Raw genomic sequence first — 16,590 nt, forward strand, 5'->3', positions numbered from 1 at the left:
AGAATGTTGCAAATGATCATGAATTAATTCGATTTAATGAGATATTTTTAGAAAAGCAAGTTGAACTGAAATTGAGATTTTCAAGAATAGAGGAAGATCGAGTTTGGAGAGTTACATTTTAGTTTTGTATTTACTGATCAACTAATTATAATTGTTTTGAGATAATCATAATTGTGAATACAATATATCATTATTAAAAAAGATTAAGAGAGATATAAATATGATCAATCTATTTTAGGGTATTGTATACTATATCTACTAAAAAATGTAATGTCCATTATGAGCTGTTATATATTCCTAACAGATGTATGGCAACGAGTTCTCGAAATATGCTGGTAGCACATATTATTTATTAGTATGAACATTGCAGAGAGGTGAAGAAAGAGTTTTGTTTAGCTTACCATGTGCGAGTGGGAGATGATAGATTTTTTTATTTGATGGGCCAAGTTAGGCATGTCCGTCCATGTTGGGCCAAACTCCAAAGATTTCAATCCATTCCTTTGTGACTGCAGCGGCTACTTAATTGTGAGGTATGCTCGTCTTTGTGATATGGTTACATGTTTCTCGGGCATGTTTTCGCATTCGTTTTCGATATTCAATTCTTTGAGTATCGGTTCATTTTATTTCAGGAATTTCATTTTCGACAGATATAAACTAAGGTCGAGAAATACTCGAGTGTGTGAGTGATTATAAACTCTATAATTCTCTAATTTATTAATGGATTATTTTCCGACTCTCTCAGTGGAGGTAGGTTTTGACATTCGAATTGAACCACATAAATTTCTTGTGTCCTTTTATTGCTCCTTTTTTTCTTTCTTGTCGATTTTATAGCTTCAGACTTAATTACAAAGGCAAGATCCGCTTCCGCTACGTTGCCAATTACAACAGAAAGTAATTATTATACTCTAGGTACTTCAAATAGGCGTCGCTCTTTGGCTCATCATCTGTCTTCCATGGGACATAATTGTCAAAGGGGCGGGTGCGTGTGTATGGCTTTGGATAACCCTCCTTGCCCTCGGGGATTCTCGCGGTACCATAAGCAAGTTTATAATCGCGCCACAGCTGGTGCACGAACTTTCCAAGCAACTCGACGAAGAAAACCTCAGAATAGGAATCTTTCATGAGAGCATTGAGCTCCGCGACGAAACCGTGCTTAAGGCCATTGCAGTAGTCGAGAAAATAAGCCGTGACCGCATAACCTTCGTCCCATCTCGATCCTGATCCCCTCCTCGGCCAGCCCTTAGATGCGTACCCCGCTTTCAATCTCACGTAATCGGCGATGCCGTTGATAAGCCCTGCGGGGGCCATGCCGTGGCCGGTCCATTGCCAGACATGGGTCATTTCGTGGTACACCACTCCGGCGAACTCTTCTTTTATATCTCCTCGATAGCGTCGGAGATAATCCGCGTTCAACCGAATGACGTTGTCTTCAGTACTGGCAATTGCGTGTGGCGACTGAGCAAACCTCTCAATTTGGAGAGTTACCATATCGTACTTCTTGCCCTCACCTTCCTTCTGACTGAAGGTCTTCAAAACTTGTTTAGCCGCGCCAGATAGAACACTCGCTCTGTAGTCTCTGCTCAATTCATCGGCATATTTGTTTCCTCCGGGGTCTGTAGGAGAATGGTCGATGATTTTGTACATCATCACGGGCGTCGATGTCAGAGAAATCAAGAGCAGGAGTGCGAGAACAAATTGTTTCGGAGACATCCTGAACTATGATTTTTGGATGATCGGTAGTTTTCGCAAGAAGATGCGACTCTATTTATATAGAATAGGAGAGGAACATGACTTGAAAATATCGATTAGTCGACCTCTGTTTCTACGTTGTTTTTGCCGTCCTCCGGTAATTGATGAAGGAACATAAATTGAGGAAGGAGCACAAAGCCCGGAGCATATATTTTATCGAAGTATCGTGCGCTTCGATGTTTTTCTTGTAGACATGATGCGCTCACTGCTCATCATTCGAATTACTTATTCTTTTTCCACCCCAAAATCCTAGTAGAAAATAGGGATGCCACAACCTATCTTTCGCTCGAAAGATGCGGTGTCAAACTATATTCAAAAGTCAAACTTCAAAATGTCCCCATCGATATGCTGTCACCCTATGGAGCACTCTTATTTCATAATAGTTTGAATAGCACGCTTTCGAAGCATTTGTAAACAACCAAGGAGTAGTGCATGCTTGATTCGGCTTTTTATGCAAACACAATGTTATTTTGTAATTCAATACTATATATAATCCACACTATTTTTGGAACATGAATTTTACAAATTTAAATAAGATAGAGCATTGCTCATCTTGAAGCGCGTATGACCAAACAATAAATGTTACTCGAAACGTTGAACTTGGCCTCCTATCAAATGAGTGAGAAATATATTAAAATTGAGTAACATGCCACCAGAACCATGAAAACACTATACTAAGGGTTCATTTGGTAATAATTATATTCATAAGAATAATTTATGCTTCAAAAAATATATATTTTTTAATTTGTTCTCCGGACGAGTTTTTTGAGCATTCAAATGCATTTGATAACTATATAAAATTTCTATCCTTAGAATTGAAAAAGAGTAGGAATATGTTTGGTACTATTCTTAATTTATTTTTGTGACTAAGAATTTCTTTTAATGTTTTAAATAATTCTATGAGATTTTTCTTTTTTTTTCTTTTTCCTTTCTCTTATTCTTCCTTGTTGTTAGCCATCGCCGAGCCGAACAGCTAGCTAAAGGAGGAAGAAAAAACAAAAAGAAGAAAAGAAAAGAGAGAAAAAAAGAAGAAGAAGAGAAAGTGGTTTGATTTTAGTTCTTGATTCTATTCCAAATCTATTTCCGGAATTAAAAAAAAAAATTAACTGACGTTACCAAATGGGTTTTTGTTCTTTTTTTTTTTTTGTTTCGGAAAAAAAGATTATAAATAGCCAACAATTGACCAGTTATCAAACATGCCCTAAGTCTAAACATTAATGAAACAAGTTTTACACGCTAACAAATTGCACACTTGAAGAGATTATTTAAACCGTTCACAATACATTGTCCAAAAAAAAAAAAAAAAAAAAAAACCGTTCACAATACGGAATTTGAGTGCGAAACTTGGTCATGCCATTGTGATCTCCATTGAACCACGTTCCAAACATTTTAATATAAAGCCTTTTCAATGTAATACAAGAACCCGAACTTAACTGACCCAAAATTAAGTCAAAAACCGACAAAATATGGCCCCAAAGTTGCTAAACGTGCGTTGTTCATCTTGCATGGGAAACTTCATAATTTTATTTTGGATAAACTGTAAGTTCAAATCAAATTCCGTAAAATTGTACAGCTCCACAACGCCTAAACTATTATTTTTTTATCAAATTTTATAGATCAACAACTCAAAAATCAGTTTTCATAGCTCGAAATTTAACATAATTCCAAAATTAAGTCTTAATCTTGAAAATTAATCTAATTGAAAGAACAAGGGACGCGATAACTTACGGCACATGACTTTATGGAATTAAATTTACTTGATGAGGGGTTCCAGCGAGCACTTGGCGTGAACCCTCTTTTCTTCTTCTTTCCTTTTTCTTTTCTCTTTCTTTTCTTTCTCGCGAGCTCTCTCGCTTCCGAGGGTCCCTTTTACTCCTATCGTTGATGCCCTTTTTATTTTTTATTTTATTTTTTTAAGGTGGGTCCCACGACCTTTTCTCTTCGGACGCGGTCAAAGGTCCCAAATGGTACAGACTTATTATTATTCTATTGAGAGAATTTTATTGTTTTAGTAAGCAATACATGACCAATAAATAAATGGCAGAGTCTAGCCTTTAAGTTATATCGTGATTGGTCTTGGAGATTTGGTGACCCACCATTTTAAAAATCAAGTGATGGAGGGTACTACTCCTTTATTTTATGAGTATTTTAGGTAAGAGACGCGTTTTTTTTTAAAAATAACAATACAATAGTTTATTAACAGCATTCAACACTACCCATTGGCGGGGCCATAAATTCAGGGAAGATGTTTTTAGAATTTTAATGCAAAGAAAATATACGTGCTAAAAGTGAATGGGCAATAAATATTGATGAAAAGACAAGAAATTAAACACATTGGCAACTTGCGCATGTAATCATTTCTTTTACAATGAATATCACGGTGTTTATAGGCTAATAATCATGACTACAATAAGTGGTTATTGCTCTAGACGTAACATGTAATTTGTATGCTGCCAATCATTATTCACAAGAAGTTATAAGGACGTTACATCAAGGGTTGCTAGTGACCCTCGCCGGCACAATGACAAAAAAAGGGAAAGAGAATATTGCCGGCGCGAAGATAAGGAAGGACAGTGGTTGTGAGATTAGGGTTTTGACTGAGCAGCTGCCCGCGTGCGCTGCTGCCGGCGAAGAAATGATAGAGGCAAGGGTGGTGCTTGCAACGTTCAAGGTAGAGTTATGCCCATTTAATAGATAATTAAAGAGTCTTATGATTGCGGCGCGGTGGCGTTTGCGCCCTTTTGGAAAGGTTTTAGCATGAAATAGCTGGTGTGACTATCGAGGCGAGGTCCTGTTTGGCTTTCCGCTGGAAGATTGTTACTTTAAGTGTTATGACTCGACTAGGATTCTTGCTGCGGCTTTGCGTAAATCTGAGAATGAGAGAGCAATGACCAGGGTCTTCTAAGAAACTTTAACGTGTGATTCACAAGTTCACATGTAAAAATGTCATTTGGTTTCCTTGACCGATAAAATTGACTGTCGTTTGTTAATGAACGAGAACTGGAGTGTATTTTGTTCCCATTTCCTTGCCTTGTGCTGTCTAAAATATTGCATCAATGATCAATTAGATGTTGCTACCTTATGGTTCACCTCATGGGAAGGGCAATGGGGTGGTCTAGTCGCAAACAATTTGTTACATAAGAAATACAAACAGATTGTCTGCTAGTTTTATTCGGAGTTTTGACCTTATCATAATATGATGCTATTATCATTTGCCTGTGTCACTAGATATGGGAAAGTGGTTAATTAAGTGGAGTTTGTTGAGCCCAAGGATGCCATAAGGAATAAAGTGATGTTTCTCCTAGTAAAATTATTATTGTGGTGTTGCTATGTGTGTAAGTATCCACTCATGTGGCCGATTGAAGGGGAGGTTCATGGAGTAGAGAAGGCACTTGTTGCGGTCTGTGGCTGCCTTCAAGTATGTCCACCAACTGATAAGATACCCGACAAGTCTCGGACAACTGGTGGCAGAACTCTTGATTCTTTATCCCGCCATACTTTGCCTGACTTTTACGTAGATCTTCCTCAGCGGAACGCAGGGTTACCCGCAATGCCAAGTGGAGCAGTTAGTTATGGTGCAAGAGTTCATCCTTTGACTGTTGAAGCGGACCGGGCCCCTACCATTGAAGCAAAAGCACTTCAGCAAGAAGTTAGCTACAGGATTCTTTGTTCCAATGACAGGGTTGGGGGTGTCATTGGAAGGGGGGGCTCCATTGTTAAGGCTCTTGAGAATGAATCAGGTGCTTCAGTAAGTGTTGGACCTACTGTTGCTGAGTCTGACGAGTGACTAATAACTATTATGGCTTCTGAGGTGTGTTATTCGGTATCTTTTACTAATTAACATCCAGTTAGCCTTTGATGGATTGTGATGTACGTGATGTTGGCTTTGAAATACAATGCAGAATCCCGAATCATGCTACTCACCTGCACAAAGGGCTGCTGTTCTTGTTTTCATTAGGTCAATTGAAGCTGGCACCGAAAAGGGTCTGGATTCTGGCTCAAGTCCTGTTACTGCTCGTCTTGTAGTCCCATCGAACCTCGTTGGTTGCTTGTTGGGAAAAGGAGGCTCTATCGTTTCAGAAACACGGAGGATAACAGGAACTAACATTTGGATAATGGTGGGTGACCAGGTCCCTAAGTGTGCTTGAGAAGATGATGAAGTGGTACAGGTGTGATGCCGCAGCTATTTTAATTTACCATAATTTTCTTGCAGAAAAATATATTTGAGTATATGAACAGTTTGAGTATTCAAGTCAACATGGGGTTAGCGTTGTATGCTACAGTTTGAATATGATGCCAAAGGCCTAAACTATTGTGGTGCAACTGTTCAAGAGTTGATGAAACTTTTTGTCGATTGCTTGTTTGTCTTTGCAAGTAGGCAAGCTTTATCCACCTATCAAGAATCAACTATTTTGATTCTTAAGGGTTTTCATGGATGCTTGGAGATGACCTGAGTCTCATGAAAATATTGCAATTATGTCATCATGTTGTGATTCATCTTTGTCGTGTGCAAGAAATGTGGCCTATGTTCTATGCAAGATGAAGCACAATATAGTGGACCAAAAAAGAAAAAAAAAGGGTTTGTACGTTTAGGAGACTCTATGCAGATTTTGTTGCAAGCCACTGAGGGATGTGCCATCTCCTGGATTTACGAGAATTCATGCTAATTAGATGCTTGTTACAGTGTTATTAATATTCTGGGCGATTTACATGAAACCCTTAAAAGTTGTACGGTTGATATGTGATGGTAGCTTTGTGTGTATGCTAAGGTTCTTATGTGTGTGGACCATATTGATAACTTTTAGCATGTCTAGTGAACACAACTTGTTGAGAATAGTTTGCAGATATACATAGGTTTCTACTATATTCTAATTAGTCTATTATGCAGATTTCAGGGGAGTTTTCTAACATTCAAAATGCGTTATACAATATAACTGGTAGACTGCGAGATAATATTCTTTCCAGCTCATCGAACAATTTGGGATGCAGGATGGCTTCCTCTGTTTTGGCAGAGAGTAGTCCTTATGGAAGACTAAAGGATCCTGTTTCTCTGGGTTTGGACATATCACCTGGTATTTCTCCAGGTCTTAGCAGATACATGACTTTGACAGCTAGTACAGATCAACTTGAATCAAGGCATCATCTTGATCATCCTTCCCCACCAAGGTTGTGGACATCACAGGTGTGTTCTCTTTGCTCAAATTTCTTTGGTGCATACTTAATGTATGTGGGGATCAAATGGATATTTTTCTGAGCACATTCACTTCTATAGTCATTTTATTTGCAGGGAGTTGCTGGAATTCCACAAAGGAGCAATTCAGATGTTGGCAGAGGTTTGACATCACTAAGAAGTGGTACAGAACTTGGCAGGTTGGTGGTCTGTGGTCTACCTATAAGAGCATATTGCATTACTTATTTTGTGAAGAATATGAGAGGTGGCATTTAAAGGTAGAAAGGAATTGGGTTTATGGATCATGTTGGCTTTTCTTTCTTTTTGAGGGCGTGATTGAGCAATTTCCATGTTCTAGATTTCCTTTATCACTTGAAAGTTGGCCCCAATTGATTTTAGTGTTTGAAAACTAAGTCATGGCAGTCCATGGCAAGAGACCTGCATGTTACTGTTTAACCATTAATTCACTGTTGATGCTCTTTGTGGGACTGCTGTTAACTGGGATTCTCAGTTTTTGTTCTTGAGGCTTGCAAACTTATTAGCCATTCGGTTCCAAGTTATTAATATTTTCCTATTAGCGAATTTTGAAACACGTCTGCAGTTGTAGAGACCAAATTACTCATTTGCAGCGAGATAATGTAAACGATGCTTGTCTTGTGCATACGCATAGAGTGAAGTGCCTAACGAATGTCAGGAATTTGTAATGGATACCACAGAAAGCATACTTATTAGTTTTAGCCTTGCAACTCTTCTGTTTACTAATCTGCAGAACCTAACTGGTGCAGTGGGAGTAAATCTGCTATTGTGACGAACACTACGGTCGAGATCGTTGTACCTGAAAATGTCATCCACTGTGTGTATGGGGAGAACGGTAGCAATTTGAGTAGACTGAGACAGGTAGACTCATACATGCTTGTTTGGCAGATTAACTGTTTCATTTGGTGTGCTTAATTTGGCAAATAAAAGTTCTGCTCTACTTTTCAATTTGTGTTTGTAGTCAGTTGAAATGTTTCCATCACTCTGTCTAAGTGTTAAAAAAATGATCTATTTTTAGAAAATTCTAGACTACAATAGACTACACAAGACAGAAAAAGTTGGCGGAAACAAACCGGCAAAAAGCAAGCCTAGAGACTCTCAAACGCTGAAGAATTTTCTGGTACGTGGACAGCAAAAAGGCCAAAGAAAAGTCAACAAAAGCTGCTGAGATTAGAAAAATGAAGAAAAATGAAGAAGTCCCCAGAAGATCCGTAGAAGTCGCTCATGTAGCAAGTTTGTAATATTATATTACTTTTTGTACTCAATGTCGGTGAAGGAAAGGCGGTGCTCACGCCTATAAATAGGGGTGTGGTGTCTGTGTGGTGTCTGTTTTAGGTAGCCGAAAAACCAGAAAGCACTCCTTCCCTTGTAATATTAACTTCCATAATAAAAGTTCCTTTTTTTACCTATACTCTCTTGCCATTGTAGTCCACTTTTATTCACATACACACTTGCACAAACACTCAAGATTCCACAAAAACATCAACAGTGGTATCAGAGCCACGTTTTTGGTTGGTATTGGGCGTTTGTCCTACCTACCCATTCCTAAAATTACCCTTTCCAAATACCCACTAACTAAACCATGGCCAACTCTGCCTAATCCTCATTTCCCATTCCCATTTTTGATGGGAACAACTATGACTTTTGGAGCATAAAAATGACTACATTCTTGATGGCCCAAGACTTATGGGACATCGTGGAAAAATGTTGCGAGGCTCCGCCAAAAGGTGCAAGTGTTTCGAAGGATCAACTACAAATGGATACAAGGGCGCTATATTTTATCCAGCAAGCGCTCTCAGAAACCGTATTTCCAAGAGTTATTGGAGCGAGGACTGCAAAAGAGGCTTGGGATATACCATGAGAAGAATTTCAAGGATTGGAAAAGGTATGCACTATTCGCCTTCAGACTCTAAGAAGAGATTTTGAGAATTCTAAAATGAAAAGTTATGAGACCGTACAAGAATATTGTGGAAAATTAAAGGAACTTGTTAATCAAATGAGAGCCTATGAGATGGGATAACTTATCAAAGGGTTGTTGAAAAAATATTGGTGTCACTTACCAAAAAGTACAACTCCATAGTTACAACTATTGAAGGAACTAAAGACTTGACGACCCTATTAATAAGTGAATTAATTGTCTCTCTAGAAGCACATGAGAAAAGACTAATGGCACAAGATGAAGATTCAGTTGAAAGTGCCTTTCAGTCTAAAGTAAATATACGGTCTCATCAAACTAAAAATGGTGGAAGGAGCTCATGGAAAAACAAAAGAGGAGGAGAAATTATAAAAAAATGAAAATTATCCACCTTGTGGTATTTGCAAGAAAACAAATCATTTGGAGAAGGATTGTTGGTTTAAAAATAAAAAACAATGCCGCTTTGTAAAAGATATGGCCACGTAGAAAAGATTGTCGCTCAAAAACAAATAATCGAGCAAACTATGTAGAAAAAAAAAGAAAGTAAAAAGAATACATTCTATGCAGGCCAAGCGGCAAATAATAATAAAAGTGAAACATGGTACATCGATAGTGGGTGTAGCAATCACATAACGGGGGACGAATCTATACTCACTGATATTGATAAGTCGGTGAAATCACAAGTAAAGTTGGGCAATGGTGCATTAGTAGATTTCAAAGGAAAAGGCACCATCGCCGTGGAAACGAATAATGGGCCAAAATATATACGTAATGTATATCTAGTCCCTCGTCTTGCACAAAATCTCTTAAGTGTGGGCCAAATGATACAAAGTGGGTATTTTCTATATTTTAATAGAGATACTTGCATTATCTATGATAAATATAAAAATATCATTGCCTCTGTTAAGATGAAAAATAACAATTTTCCTATTCAATGGAAATTGGTCAAAGATATAACCATGAAAGTTCAACTTGATGATTCATGGCTATGGCATCGAAGATTTGGCCACTTCAATTTTGTTGGGCTAAAAATTCTCCATCAGAAAAATATGATGAGAGATTTTCCAGTCATCGGAGAAATTTCAGATGTTTGTGAAGGCTGTCTTCTTCGAAAACAATAGAGATAGTCCTTCCCATCTGGAGGTGCATGGAAAGCTAAGAAGCCATTGGAACTTGTCCACACGGACGTGTGCGATCCGATGAGGACACCTACACCCAATCAAAATAAATATTTCATCCTATTTATCGATGATTATACAAGAATGACATGGGTATACTTTCTTCGAGAAAGATCTGAGGTTTTCTCTATCTTCAGAAAATTCAAGAACCACGTCGAGAATTAGAGTGGCCAAAGAATCAAAGTCTGAAGGAGTGACAGAGGCACATAATACAATTCAAATGAGTTTAATAAATTTTGTGAAGATGAAGGAATCCATCATCAACTAACTGTTGGCTACGCCCCAAAACAAAATGGAGTAGCTGAAAGAAAAAATAGAATTGTCATGGAGATGGCAAGGTCTATGCTAAAGGAGAAAGGTCTTCCCAACACTTTTTGGGCAGAAGTAGTTTATAATGCAGTATACCTGTTAAACAGGTGTCCAACTAAAGCTGTTCAAAATAAAACACCAGTCGAAGCATGGAGTGGACAGAAGCCTTCAACAAAGCATCTCAAAGTGTTTGGATGCATTTGCTACGTCCACATCCCTGCTCAAAAAGGAGTAAGCTAGATGAAAAGACAGAAAAAAGGAATATTCCTTGGCTACAGTGACCAATCAAAAGGCTATCGAGTTTACAACCTAAGAACCAAGAAGCTTATGATTAGTCCAGATGTCGAGTTTGACGAGAATGCTGCCTGGAATTTGGAGGACGAGAAGATTGAGAAGAAGTATATCACCTTGCCAGACATACCACCTGCTCAAGAGGAGTCAACATCACAAGAAGAAGGAGAAACACTGGATTCCACCACTCATGACATAACTCCACCAAGCTCTCCAAGAGTAACGCAAGAAGAATCTACTCCAGAGTCTCCAATACTAAGGGTAAAAGCCCTTAGAATAATTTACGACACATGCAACTTTGCTATTTTGGAACCAAAAAACTACAAACAAGCGTCCAAAGAAGAAGTTTGGATAAAAGCCATGGAGGAAGAAATCAAGATGATCGAGAAAAATGAAACTTGGGAGCTTGTCGATCGACCCGAAGACAAAGAGATCATTGGCGTCAAGTGGGTCTATAAAACAAAGCTCAATGCTGATGGATCAATCCAGAAGCATAAAGCAAGGCTTGTGGCGAAAGGATACTTGCAACAACCAGGTATTGACTATGTTGCTCGCCTTGATACTATTCAGGCACTCATAGCTCTAGCAGCACAAAAAGAATGGAAGATCTACAACTAGATGTAAAATCAACATTCCTAAATGGATATCTTCAAGAAGAAATATACATAGAACAACCACAAGACTTTATCCTCAAAGGCCAAGAAGAAAAAGTTCTCAAACTCAAAAAAGCCTTGTATGGGTTAAAACAAGCACCACGAGCATAGTATAGTAGGATTGATGAATACTTCATCAAGCAAGGATTCAGGAGGAGTATGAGTGAGCCAACACTCTACGTCAAGACCCAAGGTAAGTCCGACACTCTCATGTCTCTTCATATATAGATGATCTCATATATGCAGGAAACAATGAGACAATGATTCGAGAATTTAAAGAAGAAATGATGAAAACATTTGAAATGACGGACTTGGGCTTGATGAACTATTTCCTCGGTATTGAAGTCAATCAAGATGAAGGAATTTTCATCTCGCAAAAGAAATATGTAGAAAAGCTCCTTGAAAAATTCAAGATGAGTAATTGCAAAACAGTGGCAACACCACTTGTGATGAATGAAAACCTATTGAAAAAAGATGGAGCTGAAAAAGCAGACGCTTCACTCTACATAAGCCTAATTGGGAGTCTACTATATCTTACCACTACACGGCCATATATTATGTACGCGACAAGTTTACTATCACGGTTTATGCAGAGTCCAAGCCAAATTCATTTTGGAGCAGCCAAGAGAATTCTAAGATACTTACGAGGAACCACTAATTATGGTATTTGGTACCAACCTAGTGCAACAACTAAGTTGATCGATTATACTGATAGCGATTGGGTAGGATCATCTTATGACAGGAGGAGCACCACTGGTTATGCATTCACATTAGGTTTTGGAATATTTTCATGGATATCTAAAAAACAAGACTTAGTGGCACAATCCACTACAGAAGCATAATATGTTACGGCTGCTACAACTATTAGTCATGCAATATGGCTTTGAAGAATTTTAGAAGACGTTGGAGAACGGCAAATGGAATCAACGCCAATATTTTGCGACAACAAGTCCGCGATTGTAATATAAAAAAATCCAGTCTTTCATGGAAGAACGAAACATATTGATATAAAATATCACTTCATTTGTGAAGTGCAAAGGAAAGGAGAGATCGAGCTAAAATATTGTAAGACTGAAGATCAAATTGCGGACATATTCACTAAAGCACTACCAACAACAAAATTTGAGACATTGAAAAGTATGCTTGGAGTATCACAAAAATGGATCAAGGAGGAGTGTTAAAAAAATGATCAATTTTTAGAAAATTCTAGACTACACTAGACTACACAAGACAGAAAAAGTTGGCGGAAACAAACCGGCAAAAAGCAAGCCTAGAAGACTCTCAAACGCTGAAGAATTTTCTGGTACGTGGACAGCAGAACACGTGGACAGAAAAAAGGCCAAAGAAAAGTCAACAGAACCTGCTGAGATTAGAAAAATGAAGAAAAATGAAGAAGTCCCGAGAAGATCCGTAGAAGTCGCTCAAGTAGCAAGTTTGTAATATTATATTACTTTTTGTACACAATGTCGGTGAAGGAAAGGCAGTGCTCACGCCTATAAATAGGGATGTGATGTCTGTTTTAGGTAGCCGAAAAACCAAAAAACACTCATTTTCTTGTAATATCAACTTCCATAATAAAAGTTTCGTTTTTTTTACCTATACTCCCTTGCCATTGTAGTTTACTTTTATTCACATACACACTTGCACAAACACTCACGCTTCCGCAAAAACACCAACACTAAGCCCTCATCTTACAGAAGCACCGTTTCTGTGCATGTTTTGAAGGCCAATTATATTCTTGCCCAATGCTATGTGCCCTTGTTACTCCCTGAACTCGAGTTGACTGATACACTGGAATACATGAGTATCTTGTCTCAACTAGTGTTTGATACTTCTGTTTGTTTCTTTTGGCCTAAAAATTTGTAGACTACACTCTTGTTTTGAAGGCAAAGAGGGTGAAGGAATGAAATTTGAGTTCTTTTAGGTTTTGATAAAGGTGAATGGCCAATGTGCCAAAATTTCCATTCCTTTATCTTTTGACTATTAATGTTCAGGATGTTGAAAACTATGGAAATTCTTTTATTGGTTCAGTGCTTTGTTCCTTGCCTTGAATACATAAACTACATTTCATGTGAAGGTGCAAAATGTCAACATACCATTCTTCTGTTCTTGAATATTAAAGTACATGGATATTATCATAAGGGTACTTTAATCCTTTCTTTTTATTCTGTACTGTATTTCAATCTGTAGCTATCAGTTTTTGAGTGGGCATAGTTCAGTTCAACTTATGTTTACGCTATGATGCCTTTCCAATAGATCTCTGGTGCGAAGGTTACAGTGCATGAACCTCGTCTGGGGAAAAGTGAGAGTACCGTTGTCATCTCTGGCACACCGGATGAGGCTCAAGCTGCGCAAAGTCTTCTTCATGCGTTTATTCTCACCGGTTCATGACTACACATTCACTAACGAAACCATCGGCTCTGCATTTTTGAGCAGTTTCTTCTCTGTAACGGGTACACAAACATTAGAAAGCCAATTCATTTGGAAAGATTTTTGTCATAAATTTCATAGCTATTCTTTTTCTGCAGAGAGATATTTATATTTCATTCTTGTACATTGTAAAATAGGAAATTGAAAAAAAATAAAATGTCTATTTCAAGAGTCTCCATTGGATCAAGTTTTCTCTTTAAATTATTCTTTTCTGCAGGCCAGGGACTCTATACTTTTACTTGAATGTTTTATACATATCCTTTTATTCACTCATCAAGTTTCCTTCTAGTTTCTAGAGGTGCTATGAGGACCCATGCGGGCATCTGCCGAGCCGTGAAGAGGGAGAGGGAGAGATTGGGCGAGAGAGAGATGTTGCGCTGGGGTCATTGCCATGACGGTCGTCGGAGATGGCGCGACTTGGTGTCTGTTGAGGCTGATACTAAGGCAGGATTGAGAATTTTTGGACTGGGGATTTTGAATGGCCTAGATTATTTTTGTATTTTAGGGATAAGATTCTATTTGTTTCACAGAAACTGATTGATTCTGAAATGTTTTTTCCTAAAAATGATTAATTATATCGTTTGCAAAAATGAACAGTAAATGTTTTCATGGTTCATGAAAATGTTTAGTTATAAATTGTTATTGATAATGAAAATATTTTGCATTGATTAATTATTTTAAACACTATAAGCGATTATTTTCAAGAAAATATTTATTAAATTATTTATTTTTTGCAAAATAAACTGTTCCTAATCTTCATAAAACGGAGTAGCATGGGCAAGTACAGCTAGCACTGATTGGTCGTGCAACTTTGAATGAGACAAATGGGATAGGTCATACCTGTCTGAAAATGGAGATGGACTCTCATCTATATGGTAAGGAGTGTACAATCTTTTCCACAGCTCGAAACATTCTCTACGGTCTCGCCATTTCTGCTCACTTGATTTACGTCGGGCGAGAACAAGCAAAAGTAGACAAGTTTCGCGTTGTTAATTAGTTTTCGAATTGCGCAAGTTAACGGGATCAATCTGTATATTGATACAAAATGAATTTTGTCAAGGACCGCTACTGATGCACTTGTAAACAAGTTGATCAAGAAAACCTTACAGTTTTTAATGCACCGACTTCTTCTTCTTCGGTTTTTTTTTTTTTTTTGTAAAATGTAATCAGCCTATACCGATGCTTAATTACATCCTCGAGACCCTTGTTAAGGCTCCATTTGACCATATAAAGCAACCACAACGAGTGTGTTCATTTAACGAAAAATGAATGACTTGAAAAATATTTTCCAAAAATAATAGATTACATCATTTAAAAAAATAAATGGAAATTTTTTTCAACCCCCACAAAAATAGTCGAGTATAGATTGTTATCAATGATGAAATATTTTTTGTTGACTAATTTTTCTAAATAATGAAATAATCATTTTTTTGGAAAATATTTTTCACATTGCTCATTTTTTGCAAAATAAACTCACCCTAAAATTATCGTCATTTTCCATGATCGTCGAAAATGGTCACTAAGGAACATATTATTGCTAGAATCTGGACTGAATAATCTTGGTCGTTGATCCTGTGAATCTCACGTATAGTTAACTTGTTTTAGACTTTTATGATTAAGCCGGTCCCCGTGGATTGGGTCAGCGCAAGTATTTTTTCTCACGAGGCCATAGAAGATCTCGAAGTGGCGATAATGCGAAACAACTCCTACAAGAAGTAAGGCTGACAGAATGATTTGGCGTTCGAAACTTTAGGAACTTATTGCAGTCTCTACGACAAATGCATCGTGTGTCAATCTCCACGTCTCGTAGCCTTATCATAGGTAGAACCAGACTGTTGTCGTCGCCGGTGAGCCGCCGACAGTACAATACAATCGATGGGTCTAAGAGTCTTGAAAATTTATCGAGAACAGAAGGGAATTGCATTCCGTGTCATAGAAGATTCAACGGCAGAATAACATAGTTCAAACTTCCAAACGAAATATACGTACGCCTTTCACAAACCAACAAGCATACTGAAAAAATACAGAGCTTGCGAACGAAAACGTAGCACTTATTTATTACCGAGCATGGCTGTGCATAATCATGGACGAGTCGCCCGTACTAGCGGAATAAAACCGCTGTTAAGCTTACCAGTTGGTCACGGGCACATCTGTTTCCGATCTGGATGTCCTACCTTTTGCTCTCTGCCAATTTGGGTCTAGTTTCCTTGAATTGATCGATGGAATCGGTGCGCCATTCTTTTCGAGCATGGTGGAGAGCTCAGCGAGCCAGCCCAAGGCTTGTGAACTCTCTGCATTGTCATTTTGTTGAAAGTCTTTAGCGTCAAGCACAACTCCATCGAACTCTATGCGGAAGTAATTGTTATTCTCCAGGGAATTCAAGTCGCCGTTGTTCTTCAGCACATCATCTATCTTCCATGGGATGGAATTGTCAAAGGGGCGGGTGCATGTGATTGGCTTTCGATGGCCCTCCTCGCTACCGGGGATTCCTGTGGTACCATAAGCAAGTTTACAATCGCGCCACAGGTCGTGCAGAGACTTTCCGAGCACCTGGATGAAGAACGTCTCAGAGTAGGAATATTTCATGAGAGCATTAAGCTCCGCGACAAAGCAATGCTTGAGGTCATTGCAGTAGTCGAGAAAATAAGCCGTGACTGCATAACCGTCGTCCCATCTCGATCCTGAACCCTTCCTCGGCCAGCCTTTGGATGCATACCCGCCTTTCAATCTCACATAATCGGCAATGCCATTGGTAAGCCCTCTAGGGGCCATACCGTTGCCAGTCCATTGTCAAACATGGGTCATTTCGTGGTATGCCACTCCGGCGAACTCTTCTTTTAAATCTCCTTGATAGTGTCG

General features: G+C 38.4%; 1 protein-coding gene and 1 pseudogene across 1 annotated transcript; one reads left to right on the plus strand and one right to left on the minus strand.

The window, feature by feature from the left end:
* Window positions 1-879: 879 nt before the first annotated feature.
* On the minus strand, window positions 880-1,647 carry LOC120295946. Its single transcript, XM_039317575.1, has one exon. The coding sequence runs from the start codon at window positions 1,645-1,647 to the stop codon at window positions 880-882; it is 768 nt and encodes a 255-aa protein (XP_039173509.1).
* Window positions 1,648-4,237: 2,590 nt separating this feature from the next.
* LOC120295947 lies at window positions 4,238-14,296 on the plus strand (annotated as a pseudogene).
* The last annotated feature ends 2,294 nt before the right edge of the window (window positions 14,297-16,590 follow it).

This window comes from Eucalyptus grandis, chromosome 7 (genome assembly GCF_016545825.1).
Source record: "Eucalyptus grandis isolate ANBG69807.140 chromosome 7, ASM1654582v1, whole genome shotgun sequence".
Classification (NCBI taxonomy): Eukaryota; Viridiplantae; Streptophyta; class Magnoliopsida; order Myrtales; family Myrtaceae; genus Eucalyptus; species Eucalyptus grandis.